The sequence below is a fragment of the Arvicola amphibius genome, chromosome 7, assembly GCF_903992535.2.
Source record: "Arvicola amphibius chromosome 7, mArvAmp1.2, whole genome shotgun sequence".
In the NCBI taxonomy this organism is placed as follows: Eukaryota; Metazoa; Chordata; class Mammalia; order Rodentia; family Cricetidae; genus Arvicola; species Arvicola amphibius.
In genome coordinates this window covers 69054754-69069396 of record NC_052053.1, presented here as the reverse complement: position 1 = coordinate 69069396, position 14643 = coordinate 69054754, and the positions used below count along the sequence as shown (strand labels likewise).

At 44.7% G+C, this 14643-nt stretch overlaps 1 protein-coding gene across 1 annotated transcript in view; it reads left to right on the top strand.

Annotated features, from left to right (window-relative positions):
• The window catches only part of Tdrd9 (tudor domain containing 9), a 119686-nt gene that overhangs the window by 88981 nt on the left and 16062 nt on the right, over positions 1 to 14643 (top strand). Inside the window, exons 21-28 of the mRNA XM_038337787.1 lie at positions 1162 to 1278; positions 2687 to 2794; positions 4920 to 5020; positions 6234 to 6407; positions 8719 to 8830; positions 9901 to 10113; positions 10715 to 10804; positions 12030 to 12290. Coding sequence (XP_038193715.1) covers positions 1162 to 1278; positions 2687 to 2794; positions 4920 to 5020; positions 6234 to 6407; positions 8719 to 8830; positions 9901 to 10113; positions 10715 to 10804; positions 12030 to 12290 — 1176 coding nt within the window. The remainder of the gene's footprint in view (positions 1 to 1161; positions 1279 to 2686; positions 2795 to 4919; positions 5021 to 6233; positions 6408 to 8718; positions 8831 to 9900; positions 10114 to 10714; positions 10805 to 12029; positions 12291 to 14643) is intronic.

The following is a 14643-nucleotide window of genomic DNA, read 5'->3' as shown; positions in this document are numbered from 1 at the left end:
TGGAAGTCTCACCTACCCTCTTCTGCTTAGCTACTGGCTGTTCAGCTTTTTATTAAGCCAATCAGAAGGTGCCTTAGGTAAATGAGGTAAAACACAGAGACACATCTTCAGTCTACAAAAAAAAATTATCCCACAACAGAGACCCTCATGTGACTCAGGCTGTGTAGATGAGGCTGGCCTTGAGCTCCTGATCATCCTGGCTCTACCTCCCAGATGCCTCAACTGAAAGGTTTTATTTTAACCTGATGTTTATTTAGGTTTTTTTGGGGGGGAGGGGGACTCTGAAACATACCTTGTTTCTCTTTCTTTGAAAAAAAAGTTTTTGAGACAAGGTCTTACAGTATGAACCACACTGGCCTTGAACGGTGAGTCAGGACTGGTCTTCAGCTTGAGATCTTCCTGTCTCATCTTAATTAATTGGGATTACGGATGTGTGTCATCATGTCTGCACATACTAGATTTCCAGTTACAAAAGCAGACCATGTTCAGGGAAGAAGGTAAAGAGTCTGACAGATATAAGATTGTTGTGATGGAATAGAATATTTGTTTAGCTATGTAAAGATGTGCTGCTGTTTTGCCTTGCCTGCCTAAGGCACCTGATTTATCTAACAAAAAGCTGAATGAACAATAGCAAGGCAGAAGAGGGATAAGTGGGGCTGGAGGGCAGAGAGAAAAGGCCAGACAGCTGGGACCCAGCAAGCCAGAGGCCACCCAGCCAGGCAGGCACGGAGGAAGAAGGACAGAACATAGATGAGGTCAACAAGCCTTGGGGCTGCACATGAATAGAAATTTAAGTTAATTTAAGGTTAAAAAAAGGTAGAAGCAAGTTCAAGCTAAGGCTGAGCATTCATAATTAACAGTAAATCTCTGTGTCATGGATTGGGGGCCGGTGGTCCAAGAATCCAGCTGCAGGTTGTGTTTGCGATTGTTGATTGAATCCCATACATAAGCTGGGGTTATGGGACAGTTGTGCCCTCTGGCCTCTCTGTTGGCACCCTTGTCATTTTCATTCCTCACTAGTGTTGATTGAGATGACTCCTGGTAGTTGTGATGTGTAACCCCGTGGATATGCTAATTTAACCTTCCCCATTGTGTGTGTTTGTTTTCACCGTTCTGAGTATGTCTGTGCTTTGAGACATCAGAGTTCATTGTACACTCTAGGTGGCTGAATTATATGAAGAATTGAAGAATAGAATCTCACAGTTCAACATGTTTGTGGATCCTCGCCATCCTGTCTTGGACCAAGAGTATCCATACAAGCAGCGCTTCATCCTACAGGTGTGTGGACTTCCTTTTAATGCCCCCCCCCACTCTCTTTCGTTCTGAGATAGGATCTTAATATGTAACCTTGGATGACCAGGAACTCACCAGATTGGCCTTGGCTTAACAGAGATCTTCCTGCCTCTGCCTCTGAGTACTGGGATAAAACGTGTGGCCACCATACTAGTGTTGATCTTATTCAGATTGTAGTTGAGATATGCTTGTTCTTTTCTTCTGTTGGTGCCAGCTGTGCCTCTGAGATTTTGATACCATAGTGGTCCTACGTGTTTAACCCAGAGCCATTCTTACCTTCCTTGTTTACACCCCTTCCTGGTGGTAGTATGACCTCAGCTTGCTTCTTTTCCCCAGTGAGCTCTTGCTGTCATGGACCATCAGTGACATGCCTCTTGCTATAAGATCCACACACTGCTGCTCTCTGACATTGAGACATTTGACATTTGAAGTCTGGATCATGAAGCAGTGCCTAGCTGTGGGGTAAAGCCTTCCACGAACCTTATAGAGCTGTGTATCTTGCTCATGAACAATGCTTCTGTCATAGGGTTGGCAATGCATTGCTTTAGTTACTGCCTTATTGCTGTGAAGAGACACCAAGACCAAGGCAACTTATAAAAGAAAGAGATTATTGAGGGCTTATAATTCAGAGGTGAGTCTAGTGACCATCATTCATGGTTGGGAACATGGAAGCAGGAAGAACTGCCAGCATGGTGTCTGAGCAGCAGCTGGGAGCGTACATCTGATCCACAAGTGTGAGACAGAAAGAGTGAATGGTATGGGCCTTTTGAAACCTCAAAGCCCACCCGCATTGACACACTTCCTCTCAGAGGCCACACCTCTTAATCCTTCCCAAAGAGTTCCACCAGCTGGGGCACAAGCATTCAAGTATATGAGCCTATGGAGGCCATTCTCATTCAAACCACCACATGCATTGGAGAAGGGTTTGAGATGGATACGGTGGGAATACTAGTTCTTTTGAGGATGCAAAATTGCCATATGGCCAGGAAGAACCTTCTATGCGTGTGCTTCACATCGGCAGATTCTTACTGGAGAAAGGATTCTGCTGCAGAGTGCCTTTTAGATGTGAACATTAGATGCTAGCTTGCTGCCTAGCTGAAGAGTTCCAGCTGCAGTTATGTCTGTACACCTGGGAGAACGCTTGGCTTTTGGAACTGTTGTTGAGTGAGGGTCGAGAAAGGGCCTAGTGTACTGTTGTTGAGTTCTCATTGCTTCATTCTCTGAAGCAGTCCAGCCATTCTGAGGAGAAGATCCAGGTAGAATGTCTGTCACGGGGAATAACAAGATGTGTGAGGGATACAGCTTTTATGTACTGTGTGTTCCAAGCTGTGCCAGTGCTCTGGTGCGAGATGAGGACACGGTGGGAAGAATTGAATACACGCTTCTTTTCCAGGTTGTACTGGCAGGTGCTTTTTATCCAAATTACTTTACTTTTGGACAACCAGATGAGGAGATGGCAGTGAGGGAATTGGCTGGCAAAGACCCAAAGACAACAGTTGTGGTAGGTAACGTGGGACGCTGTGCAAGAGTGTGAATGTGGGTTTCCAGGTGGACCGCCTATGGCGCGGCCATCCAAGGGCTGCTGTGTCCTAGTAAATGCTGTGTGAATGCTGGGATTGCTTAACCCTTCAGAGACCACTACTTCCTTATCATCAGCTCTTCTTCATTTTTATAGACTCCATTTTACAGAAAGGCCTTGATAAATTATATATTCAGGGTGAGTGCTGATTTGATCATGTGCCATTTCAGTGATTTGAGGCCCTTAAGAGCATTTCATTAATTAACAACAATGGTACACAAAGTAAATGTTACTGGTTGGGGGCTTATTGTTGTGTCTTAAATAGCAGCGGCCCCACCCTGATGCCCAACAGAACTACTTAGAGAATGTTAAGTTCAGATCTGAGGACCCTCGAAGTCTGCACTAGAGGGTATGACCCAGGGATAGCATGTAAGTAGCATGAACCGGGAGGCAGAGTGGGAGGATCTGATGATGAGCCATGGGCACCGATGGCTGGATTTGTAAAGGGGCATTTGTTTACACAGCAATAGCGTGTGACTGCTGGAACTACATACTCTTTAGAACTGGGCTTTCCTTAGACTCCTCGGTTGATTGGGGGGCTTTTTTTTTTTTTTTTTTTGATGAAAAGCACTTGGTAATGTTAGTTCCTAGCTTATAGTAAGTGCTCAACCATTGCTCGCTTTAGTTCTGGATTCTGCTATAACACTACTTTGCAACTGTAGAGAGCCGAAGATTGACAAGGACAGAGCCACAGATTCTAGAACATTTCAAGTGCAAGTCTTTGAAGAGCACAACAAGTGAGAAGGGCGCAGAAGCACAGCTCATGCCCCTCCAAGGCCGCCCTTAGCCACTGTAGCTCTCTGTGGAGAAAGCACTTTGATTAGCTTCTTTTGCAGTCATCCTTCTGGGTCTGTTCTTCAGGTGTGCAGTGGAAAGGCCCACAGGACCCTACTTCAGACACACTACCGGTGCCAACCAGTCTAGTCACCTGACACATGACCATGTGTCATATAAACCAAATCATAGCTAGTTTTGCTTTAGCACTTCTGTGAGAAGCCAGGTGCTTTTAAAATTTATTTTTCTCTGAGCTTCACATTGACCTTTAAAATTAAGCTTACCACCATCCCAGTGTTGTTATTTAGCAACTCCGTGGAACTTGGACTTGGGTGCAGGCTGTTCTCTTACTTCCTGCTCCACCTGCAGCTGGTAGAGACTTTCACTCCTCAGGGACTGGCAGTGTACACCTCAGTGGAACCAGAGCTTAGAACATGGGTGATCATGATGCCTGTGGAGGGAAAAGAGCACTGGCAGTGATGGGGGATTCTCCTCGGTATGCTGTGAATATATTTCATTACCATTGGTTAATAAAGAAGCTGCATCTCCCTATAGCAGGGCAGAACATATAGCCAGGCTGGAAGAGATAGAATAGGTGGAGTCAGAGAGATGAGAAGTAGCTGCCAAAGGAGACAGGTGTCAGAACCCTTACCAATAGGCCACAGCCTTGTGGTGATACACAGATAAATATAAATGGGTTAATTTAAGATGTAAGAGATGGCTAGGAATACGCCTAAGCTATCGACCAAGCAATGTCGATTAATTAATGTAGTTTCTGTGTCATTATTCAGGTCTGGGCAGCGAGGAACAAAAGAGCAGGCACTGCCTACAGGCACTGCTTTGAAGTAGATGGACTTGAGACTGCTGGGTAGGAGCCTGGCTCTTCTGCCATGAGGAGGGAACAGCCTTTGGTGATGAGCAACCATCTTTCATTACTTTCCTGTCACTCTTTATCAGAAGTGTGATGTGTCAGGAAGCTGTAGTTAGTGCGATTATTTTAAAGTAACTGAGCAACTTTTACTGCATTTGACTTTTGAACTATTTTAGCAAGGGAAAAAGCAACCTTTATTTTACATATTTTTTGCTTAAAACTGTGTTATGATTTAAAGACATGCAGTTGTTAGGTAACTGATGGGCTGAGTCTGTTCTGTATTTATATACGCTGAGCTTGCAAAGAAGAGCAGTGAGTAGCCCTTCTGCCGCTGGGTGCCAGCACTGTTCAGGAGTCCTTCCTTGCTAATGGCTCTGACATGTACTGTATCCTGTCTTACAGCTGAAGCACATTCCTCCCTATGGATTTCTTTACTACAAACAACTGCAGTCTCTCTTCAGACAGTGTGGGCAAGTCAAATCCATTGTATTTGATGGCACTAAGTGAGTAGTCAGTGGCAGTCACAGCTCTGTTTTACGTGTGAATGAGGTCTCTTCTTAGGGCTGGGTGTGTGCAGGGTGGCTCTTCCTAGGGGACCGCTGGCCTCTCTCATGGGAAACTTTAGTTTATCGTGTAGTCATTTAGCATTCTTTCCAGCTGGGTGTCCTAAAGGAACTCTGCTGGTGGCCTGTCTGTAACACTGTGACAGGTTCTGCTTCTCCACAGGGGTCTTCTCTTTAGTGCCTATCCCTAGACTTTTATGCCAAATCACTAATCTAGTTCTCTGTAGCCACGGGGGATGCCTCAAAGGACACCGCTTATCTGTGTGCTTTTTTAACACATATTTGTCATGAGTAACTTTAGGAGACACAGAGGGCAGAAATTAATTTGGCCCTGTTTTATTAGCAGGTCAGTAACAAATGGTTAGTTAAAAGAGTCACCAAAAGCTTTTGTTTCCAAAAGGACATGTTTATGTGCATAAGATTACAGTTTTTTAGATTGAATAGAAAAAAAAGTTGTTTTTTGTTTTGTTTCTGTTTTTTCTGAGAGCTGAGGACTGACCCCAGAGCCGTGTGCATTCCCTGTGTTTTTGGCTGTTTAGTCATGATAGAAACTTTACACCAGTATTTCAGGGAAAGCCATTGTGTTCTGTTTGGTTATGCTGGGACAAGTTAGAGACATAAAGCAGCAATCAGAGAATAATGACAGCGTTCCTCCCCCATATAGCAGCCTGCTCTGCAGAAGCTGTGCTGTGCAGGCACAGGCTGCCCCTGGGGAGTGTGGTAAGGGGTGGGATGTTTTGCTGACATTACTAACTAGTAGTTATTTAAAATGGTCTTTCCAAACTCACTGGGCTGTACATCATATGGTATTCTGCATCCATGTTTTAAGTCTTAAAACAGGAAATAGGTCTTGTCCTGGAGTTGTGAAAGCTAAGATTCCCTCACTGAAACTCCCATGTGACTGTGTCCTTTCTGCATTGTGCTATACTGAGGCCTGGCTTCAGTGACTTATTACTGTAAATTATTTCCCTCAGCAAATAATCTGTCTTTAATCCAACTAATATTCCTATTGATTAATTAAAATGAAGAGTTATTAGCGTTTTGAGGAATATTCACTGAGAAATTTCTGCCTAACCTTGAGAGAAATTAGTATGTGATTCTTATTTACTAGATATCTGATAAATTTATGTTTTAATTCATATTTATGGAGCAGAGCCTTTGTGGAGTTTTCACGGAATCCGACAGAGAGATTTAAGACCCTCCCTGCTGTGAACTTGGCAGTCAAGATGTCCCAGTTAAAACTGCCCCTTGAGCTCAGTGTCCATGCCGCGGAGGAGATCGAAGGGAAAGTGCAAGGCGGGTCGGTGTCAAAGCTCAGGAACACAAGGTATTTCACAACATTCTACTGGGACCCTGTATCCAAATAACATTCCCACATGACTGTTGGACTAGGTTTTACTATGTAGCCTTAGCTGGCCTGGAACTTCTTATGTAGTCCAGGCTGGGCTCAGACTCACAGAGATCCCATGCCTAGCTTTATTTATTGCTTTTTCGAAGTCTAATTTATCTCTTCGCCTGTGTAATCTTTGTAAATCTGGAAGGAAGGCACTTGAATGCATATGAGCAGCTGGTGAAGGAGAGGGTGCCTTCATCTAACTACTCTAGGTCCACCCAGTGTGAGGAGTTTTAGGTTTTTGCTTGTTTGGTGTGTGTGGTTATGTGTTGTTAGTGTATGGGTGTTGTTGTAGGGGTTTCTGTCCTGCCCGGTTCCTGCAGTCGTTAAGTCCCAAAGAAATCACACAGAGGTCTATATTAACTATAAACTGATTGGCTCCTTAGCTCAGCTTCCTACTAACTCTTATAACTTATATTAGCCCATTGTTCTTATCTGTGTTAGCCACGTGGCTCTGTACCTTATTCAGCGAGGCAGTCACATCTTGCTTTTTCTGTGATTGAGCAAGGACTGCAGAGGAATGGGCTTCCTCCTTCCCAGATGATTCTCCTGCTCTCATTGACCCGCCTCTACTTCCTGTCTGGTTGTCCCGCCTCTACTTCCTGCCTGGCTACTGGCCAATCAGTGTTTATTTAAAATATAATTGACAGAATATAGACATTTGTCTCACACCAGGGTGTGGAGGACAGAGGGCAGTGAACTGTCTTTTTTTGTTTGAGACAAGGTCACTCAGTGAGGTTGAGGCTCATCCATTTGGCTGGACTGTCTGACCAGTGGACTTCAGGGGCCTGCCTGTCTCTGTGCCTCAACTAATGCTGAGGTTATAGGCGGTACTTCTGGATTTTTACATGGGTTTGGGGATGCATGAGAACTCAGATCCTCATACTTTACCAGCAGAGCCATGCCTGAGCCCGGGTGTAGGTTTCAGATCATTTGGGAGAAGGGTAGGTTTAGTCTTCCAAGATACCTGTATGTCCTTGTCAAAGTCAGATGGCTGACATTTGTGCCTGATGCTAGGTGATGCCAGCCTACTTACCAGAGTAGGGATGCATTGGCTCAGTCTCTCCTGCCATTCTTTCCCTGTAGTTTAGGATAAAAGTGTCAAGAGGAAAATTTTATGTTTATTAAATTTGTTTGTCCTATCCTGTAACATTTGCTGTCTTACTACTCTAAGAGGTGAATGATATTTCTAGAGCTTGTTAGATAATCATGTATTTTATATTAGTATAATATTGAGCCAAGTGTGGGCTCTTTTTAAAGTCAAGCCTAGGCTGGTCTCAAAAACTTCTGTAGCTGAGGATGATCTTGAACTACTTCTGCTCTTTCTGCTTCCACCTTATAAAAACAAACAAACAGTTATGCCTTTTGTTTGTTTTCTGAGACAGAGTTTCTCTGTGTATCCCTGGCTATCCTGGAACTCACTCTGTAGATCAGGCTGGCTTTGAACTCAGGGATCCGCCTGCCTCTGCCTTCTGAGTGCTGGGGTTAAAGGCACGCACCGCCACTGCCTGGCTCACCTAGTGTTTTTAATAATGCGTATTTATGTGTCTGTCTGTGTGTGGGTGCCTGTGAAGACCGGAGCTGGAGTTGTGGCAGTGGTGAGTGCGTCCTCTGGGAGAGCAGCGCTGCTCTCACCCCTTCTTCCGGCTGTGTGTCCTGGGGTCACAGCATGCCCCCCAGTTTTATGCTGTACTGGGGGTACACCCAGGCAAGCAAGCCCTTTACCAACTGAGTTACAAACTTCATTTTCTAGTTAGTTTTCTGAAATGAAAAATGATTGCAGGCCCTAGATTTAGAATTTATGTTTTTGAAAATAAAGTCTATCTTTTAGAATGTATTCCTGAAGAGGAATGGCTACTATTAGGTATGCACGGCTTCCAGGACAACTCAGGAAGTCACCAAAAATTCCCTTTTGAAGTGAGATCAAACTTAATTTTTCTGGTTATGTCAGTTTTCTATTTCAGTGACAAATAGCTGAGATGATAAACTTGCAAGAGGAAAAGTTATTTTGGCTCATGGCTTTGGAACTTTTAGTTCATGGTTGGTTGTTCTTATTAACTGGGGCCTGGACCCTACCTCTCAAAGTTTCTACCACCTGCCAGTAGCCCCACAGGCAGGGCCTTGGGAGGATGAAGAACCAGACTGTAGCCCTGGAAGTGTTAGAGCAGGTCAGGCGGAAATTCACATGTGTAAGTGTTTCTTACAGACTTGATTTCTGTCTTCTTTTTCCCAACTCGTTACTCAGGGTGAATGTGGACTTCCAGAAGCAGACTGTAGATCCCATGCAAGTCTCGTTCAACACCTTGGACAGACCTCGGACAGTTGCCGATCTCCTCCTGACAGTTGATGTCACTGAGGTGGGAGTGCCACTGGGTCCCCAGAGCTCTTCCCGCCCCCACATCTGTAGAAACTGGTCATGAAGCAGGTTCATGTGTGCGCACCTGTGCGCTGACTGGTGGATGCGGCTGCATATGAATGACTGTGCTTGTGAAATTAGAATGTGGACAAAATGGAAGGCAAGAATTTATTCTTGAATCAAAGTTAATTTTTAGAATGTCGAGGTTTAAATAATGCTAAAATAGCCTACTGTGCTGGTACACACCTTTAATCCCAGTACTTAGATGGCAGAGGCAGGTTGCTGTGAAGGCTAGCTTGGTCTTTAGAGAGAGTTCTAAGCAAGCCAGAGCTACACACTGAGACCCTACCTCAATAACAACAACAAACAAAAACCCGAAACATTTGACAAGATAAAACTTAAAAAATTAGTTGACATGATACATGCTGCATAATTGTTTGCATCAACAAAACTAGCATTGAAAGTATTATTTGGGTATTTTTTTATTTCTTTAAAATAAAATGCCTTGTATTGAGCTGGGGATGAATCTCAGAAGTGAAACTCCTGTCTAGCATATATGAGGTCCTGGGTTTAAACTCAAGCACAAAAAATAAGCAAGTATGTACTCTTTCCAGTAAATCTACAGCTGTACTTCTTTGGGAAATCTCATGTAGAAATCTGGAATCCAAGCAGGTGGGAACTGGTAACTGTGGTCCTTATGGTCTGAGGCAGCCATGGGGAAGCTGTCCCAGGGGTGGGGGTCTTGGTGCAGTGTTGGGTTTCTCTCCAGACTCACATGCTATTCTTATTCATGGACTCAGCAGCTCAGAGGGCACCAGAGTCCCTGTGGTATTGACTTATCTGGGCTAAATCCAGACCTCTCAAAGCCTTCAGGACTTGGACCTGCTGAGTCCACCTCCGAGCACAGGGCATGGTGCATGCACTTGTTGCTCTTGATCGCAAGAAGCCCCTCCTTCCTTCATCAAGACTATTGGAAACCTGTGGAGCACAGGTGGATGCAGAGAAGACTCTGCTCAAAGGGCTGTGCAGACCCACTTGGAGCCTATTTCTGTGCATCCTCTTCCCTTCCAGGTGGTAGAAGTCGGGCACTTCTGGGGGTACAGGATCGATGAAAGGAATGCAGAGCTTCTGAAAAAACTGACTGCTGAGATAAACCGGCTAGAACTGGTCCCTCTGCCTGTCCACCCACATCCAGACTTGGTCTGCCTGGCACCTTTTACTGACCACAACAAGAAAAACTACTTTAGAGCTCAAATCCTATATGTTTCTGGACATTCTGCTGAGGTATGTTTTTCTATTAACAGATCACTGAGCAAGTAAGGAAATAAGCCTAGAAATTTATAGAAAATCTTGAGACTGGAGAGATGGCTTAGTGGTTAAGTACACTAGCTGATCTTCCAGAGGGCTCAGGTTCAATTTCCAGCACTCATATGGAGGTTAACAACCATTTATAGCTCCAGACATGGGGATCTAATACCCTCTTCTGGGCTTCATGGGCACTGCATACATGTAGTGCACACACATACTAAAAGTATAAAATCTTTCATTGTTAAAGGTAGGAATGAAATGAAATTATTAACAATTGGTGTGGTGGTTCACACCTTTAAATCCAGCACTTGGGAGGTAGAGGCAGGCCTCTGTGAATTCAAGGCCAGCCTGATCTACATAGTGTGTTCCAAAATAGGCAAGGCTATATACATAGAGATACCCTCTCTTTAAAAAACTAATGAAGAATGGGCTGAAAAGTTCTCCCTTAGTCTGTTGGGCTGAGCACCATCTGTGCGGCTGCAGGAGCAGCGAAGGCCACTGCATTCCCACTGTCCAAAGAGAGCCAGGTTGAGATCCTCTCTGCAGAGTCTGAGTATTCGTTTTCTTTGTCTTGTAGGTGTTCTTTGTAGACTATGGGAATAGGTCTCATGTCGACCTGGATCTGCTGAGGGAGATCCCCTGTCAGTTTCTGGAGCTTCCATTTCAGGTAAGGTAGAGAAGACTGTGGAGTGAGTGGTGAATACCAGAAGAAAACTTGCCAGAGGTCACCTTGGCCGCCACAGCTGCCATCCATAACAGAGAAGGACTGGTTACACTAGCCAAACTTGGCGTCTCCTCTTAAAAACTACAGTGCCAGAGTATTGCTGCCGGTATTAGTCCTGGAGGAAATCAGAATGTATTGAGGCTCTGACTTTGAACAAGAGAAATTTTATAATCAGTGGCGTCGTCTTAGTCACTGTTCCGCTGCTCTGAGACCGTGACCAAGGCCGCTCTTATAAAAGAAATCATGCAAGGGGGCTTGTTGACAGTTTCAGAGGCACGGTCCATTGTCGTCATGGTAGAGAGCGTGGTGGCAGGCAGACTGGAGTCGTAGCTGAGAGCTGTATCCTGATTTGCAAACAGAGCCTGAGACAAAAACCTGGCATGAGGTTTTTAAACCATACTTCCCCCAACAAGGCCGTACAAGATTAGAAATCTTTCTAATCCTCTCAAAAAGTTCCACTTCCTGATGACTAAGCATTCAAATGTATGAACCTATGGGGACCATTCGTACTTAAACCACTGCTGGTGTCTTCTGGTGCTGTTTGCTCAGGCTCTGTTGGCTCTGGTGTAGTAGTTTGGGGACTGGTCTCACATGCTCTTTTCCCAGCAAGAACACACTCAAATTTATTTAAACTAATGCTACGGATAAAAATGTAGCCAGGTGGGGTGTCAGTGGTGGTGTGCGACCTTTATCACAGCACTTGGGAGGCAGAGGCAGGTGGATCTCTGTGAGTTTGAGACCAGCCTGGTCCACAGCATGAGTTCTAGGACAGCCAGACAGAAAATCCCTGTCTCATAAAAAGAAAAAGAAGGAAAGGAAAAGAAAAGAAGAAAAAAGAAAAGAAAAGAAAAGAAAAGTGAAGCCAGCTTGGTGTGCTGACACATACCTTTAATCCTAGTACTAGAGCAACAGAGGTATACGGATCTCTGAGTTCATTATAGCCTGGTCTATATACTGTGTTCCCAGCTAGCCATAGTGAGACTCTCTCCACAATAAAAAATAAAAAAAAATGAAGCAGCCACGTTTACTTAGTGGGAACCCTCAGTCCTCATAGTTTTCAGGACTGTTCTTGGGATGTTGACTAACAGTCACATTTCAATAGACTCTAGTGCTTGCATTCTGTTCACATGTAAAACTGTTTGAGTGTGCTTTTCTCTCTGTTCTATAGGCTTTGGAATTCAAAATCTGCAAAATGCGGCCGTCAGCAAAGTCTCTGATCTGTGGAGAGCACTGGAGTGGCGGGGCCAATGGGCGCTTCACTTCCCTGGTCAGTGGCTGTCCACTCCTGGTGAAGGTGTTCTCCGTTGTGCACAGTGTCCTGCATGTGGACGTGTACCGGTACTCTGGCGCCCAGAATGCTGTCAACATCAGGGACGTTCTCATCAGGGAGGGCCACGCTGAGCTCGCAGAGGAGTCCTATGAGTCAAAAGTAGGCGTCTTTTTTGGTTTTCCGAGACAGGGTTTCTCTGTAGTTTGGGGAGCCTGTCCTGGAACTAGCTCTTGTAGACCAGGCTGGCCTTAAACTCATAGAGATCCACCTGCCTCTGCCTCCCAAGTGCTGGGATTAAAGGCGGGTGCCACTATGGTGGGGTTCTTCTTTGTGAGAGCACAAGTGCATGCTGGGATGCTGGGCAGGTTGGGCGGGAGGGAGTGGGGCACTTTCTTCTTGTCAGCTAGCACTGAGGAATAGAGTAGGTCACAATGGAGGTGCTGGCTGTTGAGTCTCTGGAGTCGTCTAAAGCAGGAGTTCTCAGCCTTCCTAACTTTGTGAACCTTTAATGTCGCTTGTCATGCGGTGACCCCATCCATAAAATTATTTTTATTGTTACTTCATAACTATAATTTTGCTATTTTTATGGATCACAATGTAAATATTTGATAAACAACCCCAAAGGGGTCAAGACCCACTGTTCTAAGTGTCTTCTTCATTTCCTAAGGATTGTGCTATGCTGGATGCATGCTATTCTGGGCAGCTTCCTAATCAATTATTTCTTTTAAAAGTGGAAACTATGCCGGGCGGTGGTGGCGCACGCCTTTAATCCCAGCACTCGGGAGGCAGAGGCAGGCGGATCTCTGAGTTCGAGGCCAGCCTGGTCTACAAGAGCTAGTTCCAGGACAGGCTCTAAAAAAGCTGCAGAGAAACCCTGTCTCGAAAAACCAAAAAAAAAAATAAATAAATAAATAAAAGTGGAAACTAATTTGAAACTATTCTATATTTGAGATTTATTTTTTAAATGGAATCTAAAAATTATTTTCATAATGCAAGTGGTCAATGAGCATCTCATGTATATTAACCATTTCAAATTTTTTTTAACTTTTTAAGATTTTTATTTATAAATCTTCAAAACTTGCAATATAATTACCTCATTTCTTTCCTTCTCCTTGCAGTTCCTCCCCTACTTCCCCCTCCCTCCCTTTCAAATTCACAGCCTCTATCTCTGTTATTGTTACACATGTAATAAATGTGTACACATGTAGATACAACCTGCTTAGTCCATTTAGTGTTGCTTGTGTGTGTGTGTATGTTTGCAGGGCTTGGCTGCTTAGCATTAGATGGTCAGTTAGGGGCTCATCCCCGTGAAGACTAATTTTCCCTCTGGAGTCATTGATTTCCTATCGCTCTTCCTCTAGAGGTGGGGCCTCCCCATTTCCGAGGCAGCATGTCTATTGGTGTGGTTATCGCTCAGGTCTTCAGGCTGCCCAGGCAGTTGTAGTGTTGAGGTTTCATGGTTGTAGCTTCCCTTTCATTTCTAGTAGTGGCTGCCTTGAAGCATATTACAGCTTTGGAGAGATCCACCTGCCTCTGTCTCCCAAGTGCTGGGGTTAAAGGCGTGTGCCACCACCACCAGGCTAGGAGTAGGTTCTTCTCTGATTTATGACCTCAGTAGCCACAGGTACTTACTTGGATAAGTTTCCAGTACCAGGTATAAGTTCCTTCCTGTTGAGTGGGCCTTATATCCAATGAGACAGCTGGTGGTTACCCCCAAGATGTTAGTGCCACTATTGCTCCCTTAGGGATGTCCTGCCATGCTGGTCATTGTGTCTCACGGGCGTCACAGCTGGGCAGGACTAGTGATTGCTCTTCTACCTTGGCAGCTTGTATGGCACCTTCTGGACTATGAAAGCTGCTCCTCGGGGAGGGGATGTTCAGGTCAGATCCAGTTCAGGTCACCTGAGTCCTGTGTCGGAAGTACATGGTGTCTTCAGCAGTGACACTTACCTTCAACTTCTGGGAGGCAACCAAAGGCAACAGCAATAGCTTATATTGTTTTGGGGAGTCCCTTGGACTCCTCTGATCAAAACCTCTGAGATTTCTTATACCTGGTACTGAGGTTTTCGTTAGTCAGTAGCTCTTGAAAGGAGCATTCCCACTCCAGCATAGGGAAGTAAATTTTCTGTAAATAAAGCACACAATAAAAAGTAAAAGAATCTATAAACTGGGCACATGAATCTATAAACAGGCCTCAAATCCCAGCTCTCAAGAGATAGAGACAGAAGGATTCAGAAGTTCAAGGCCATCCTCAACTATATAGTCGTTTGAGGCCACCTTGGGCTATAGGAGATCATCTCTTTAAAAAAAATTATTCTATGCATATGGATGTTTGACCTTCATGTGTGTCTGTATCTCATACATGCCTGGTGTCCACAGAGCCCCTGGGACTGGAGTGACAGATGGTTGTGAGCTGCTTTGAGGGTGCTGGGACTTGAACTCATGTCCTCTGGAATAACAGCTGGTATCTTAACCACTGAGTCATCTCTCCAGCCCATAAATAAATCACTCT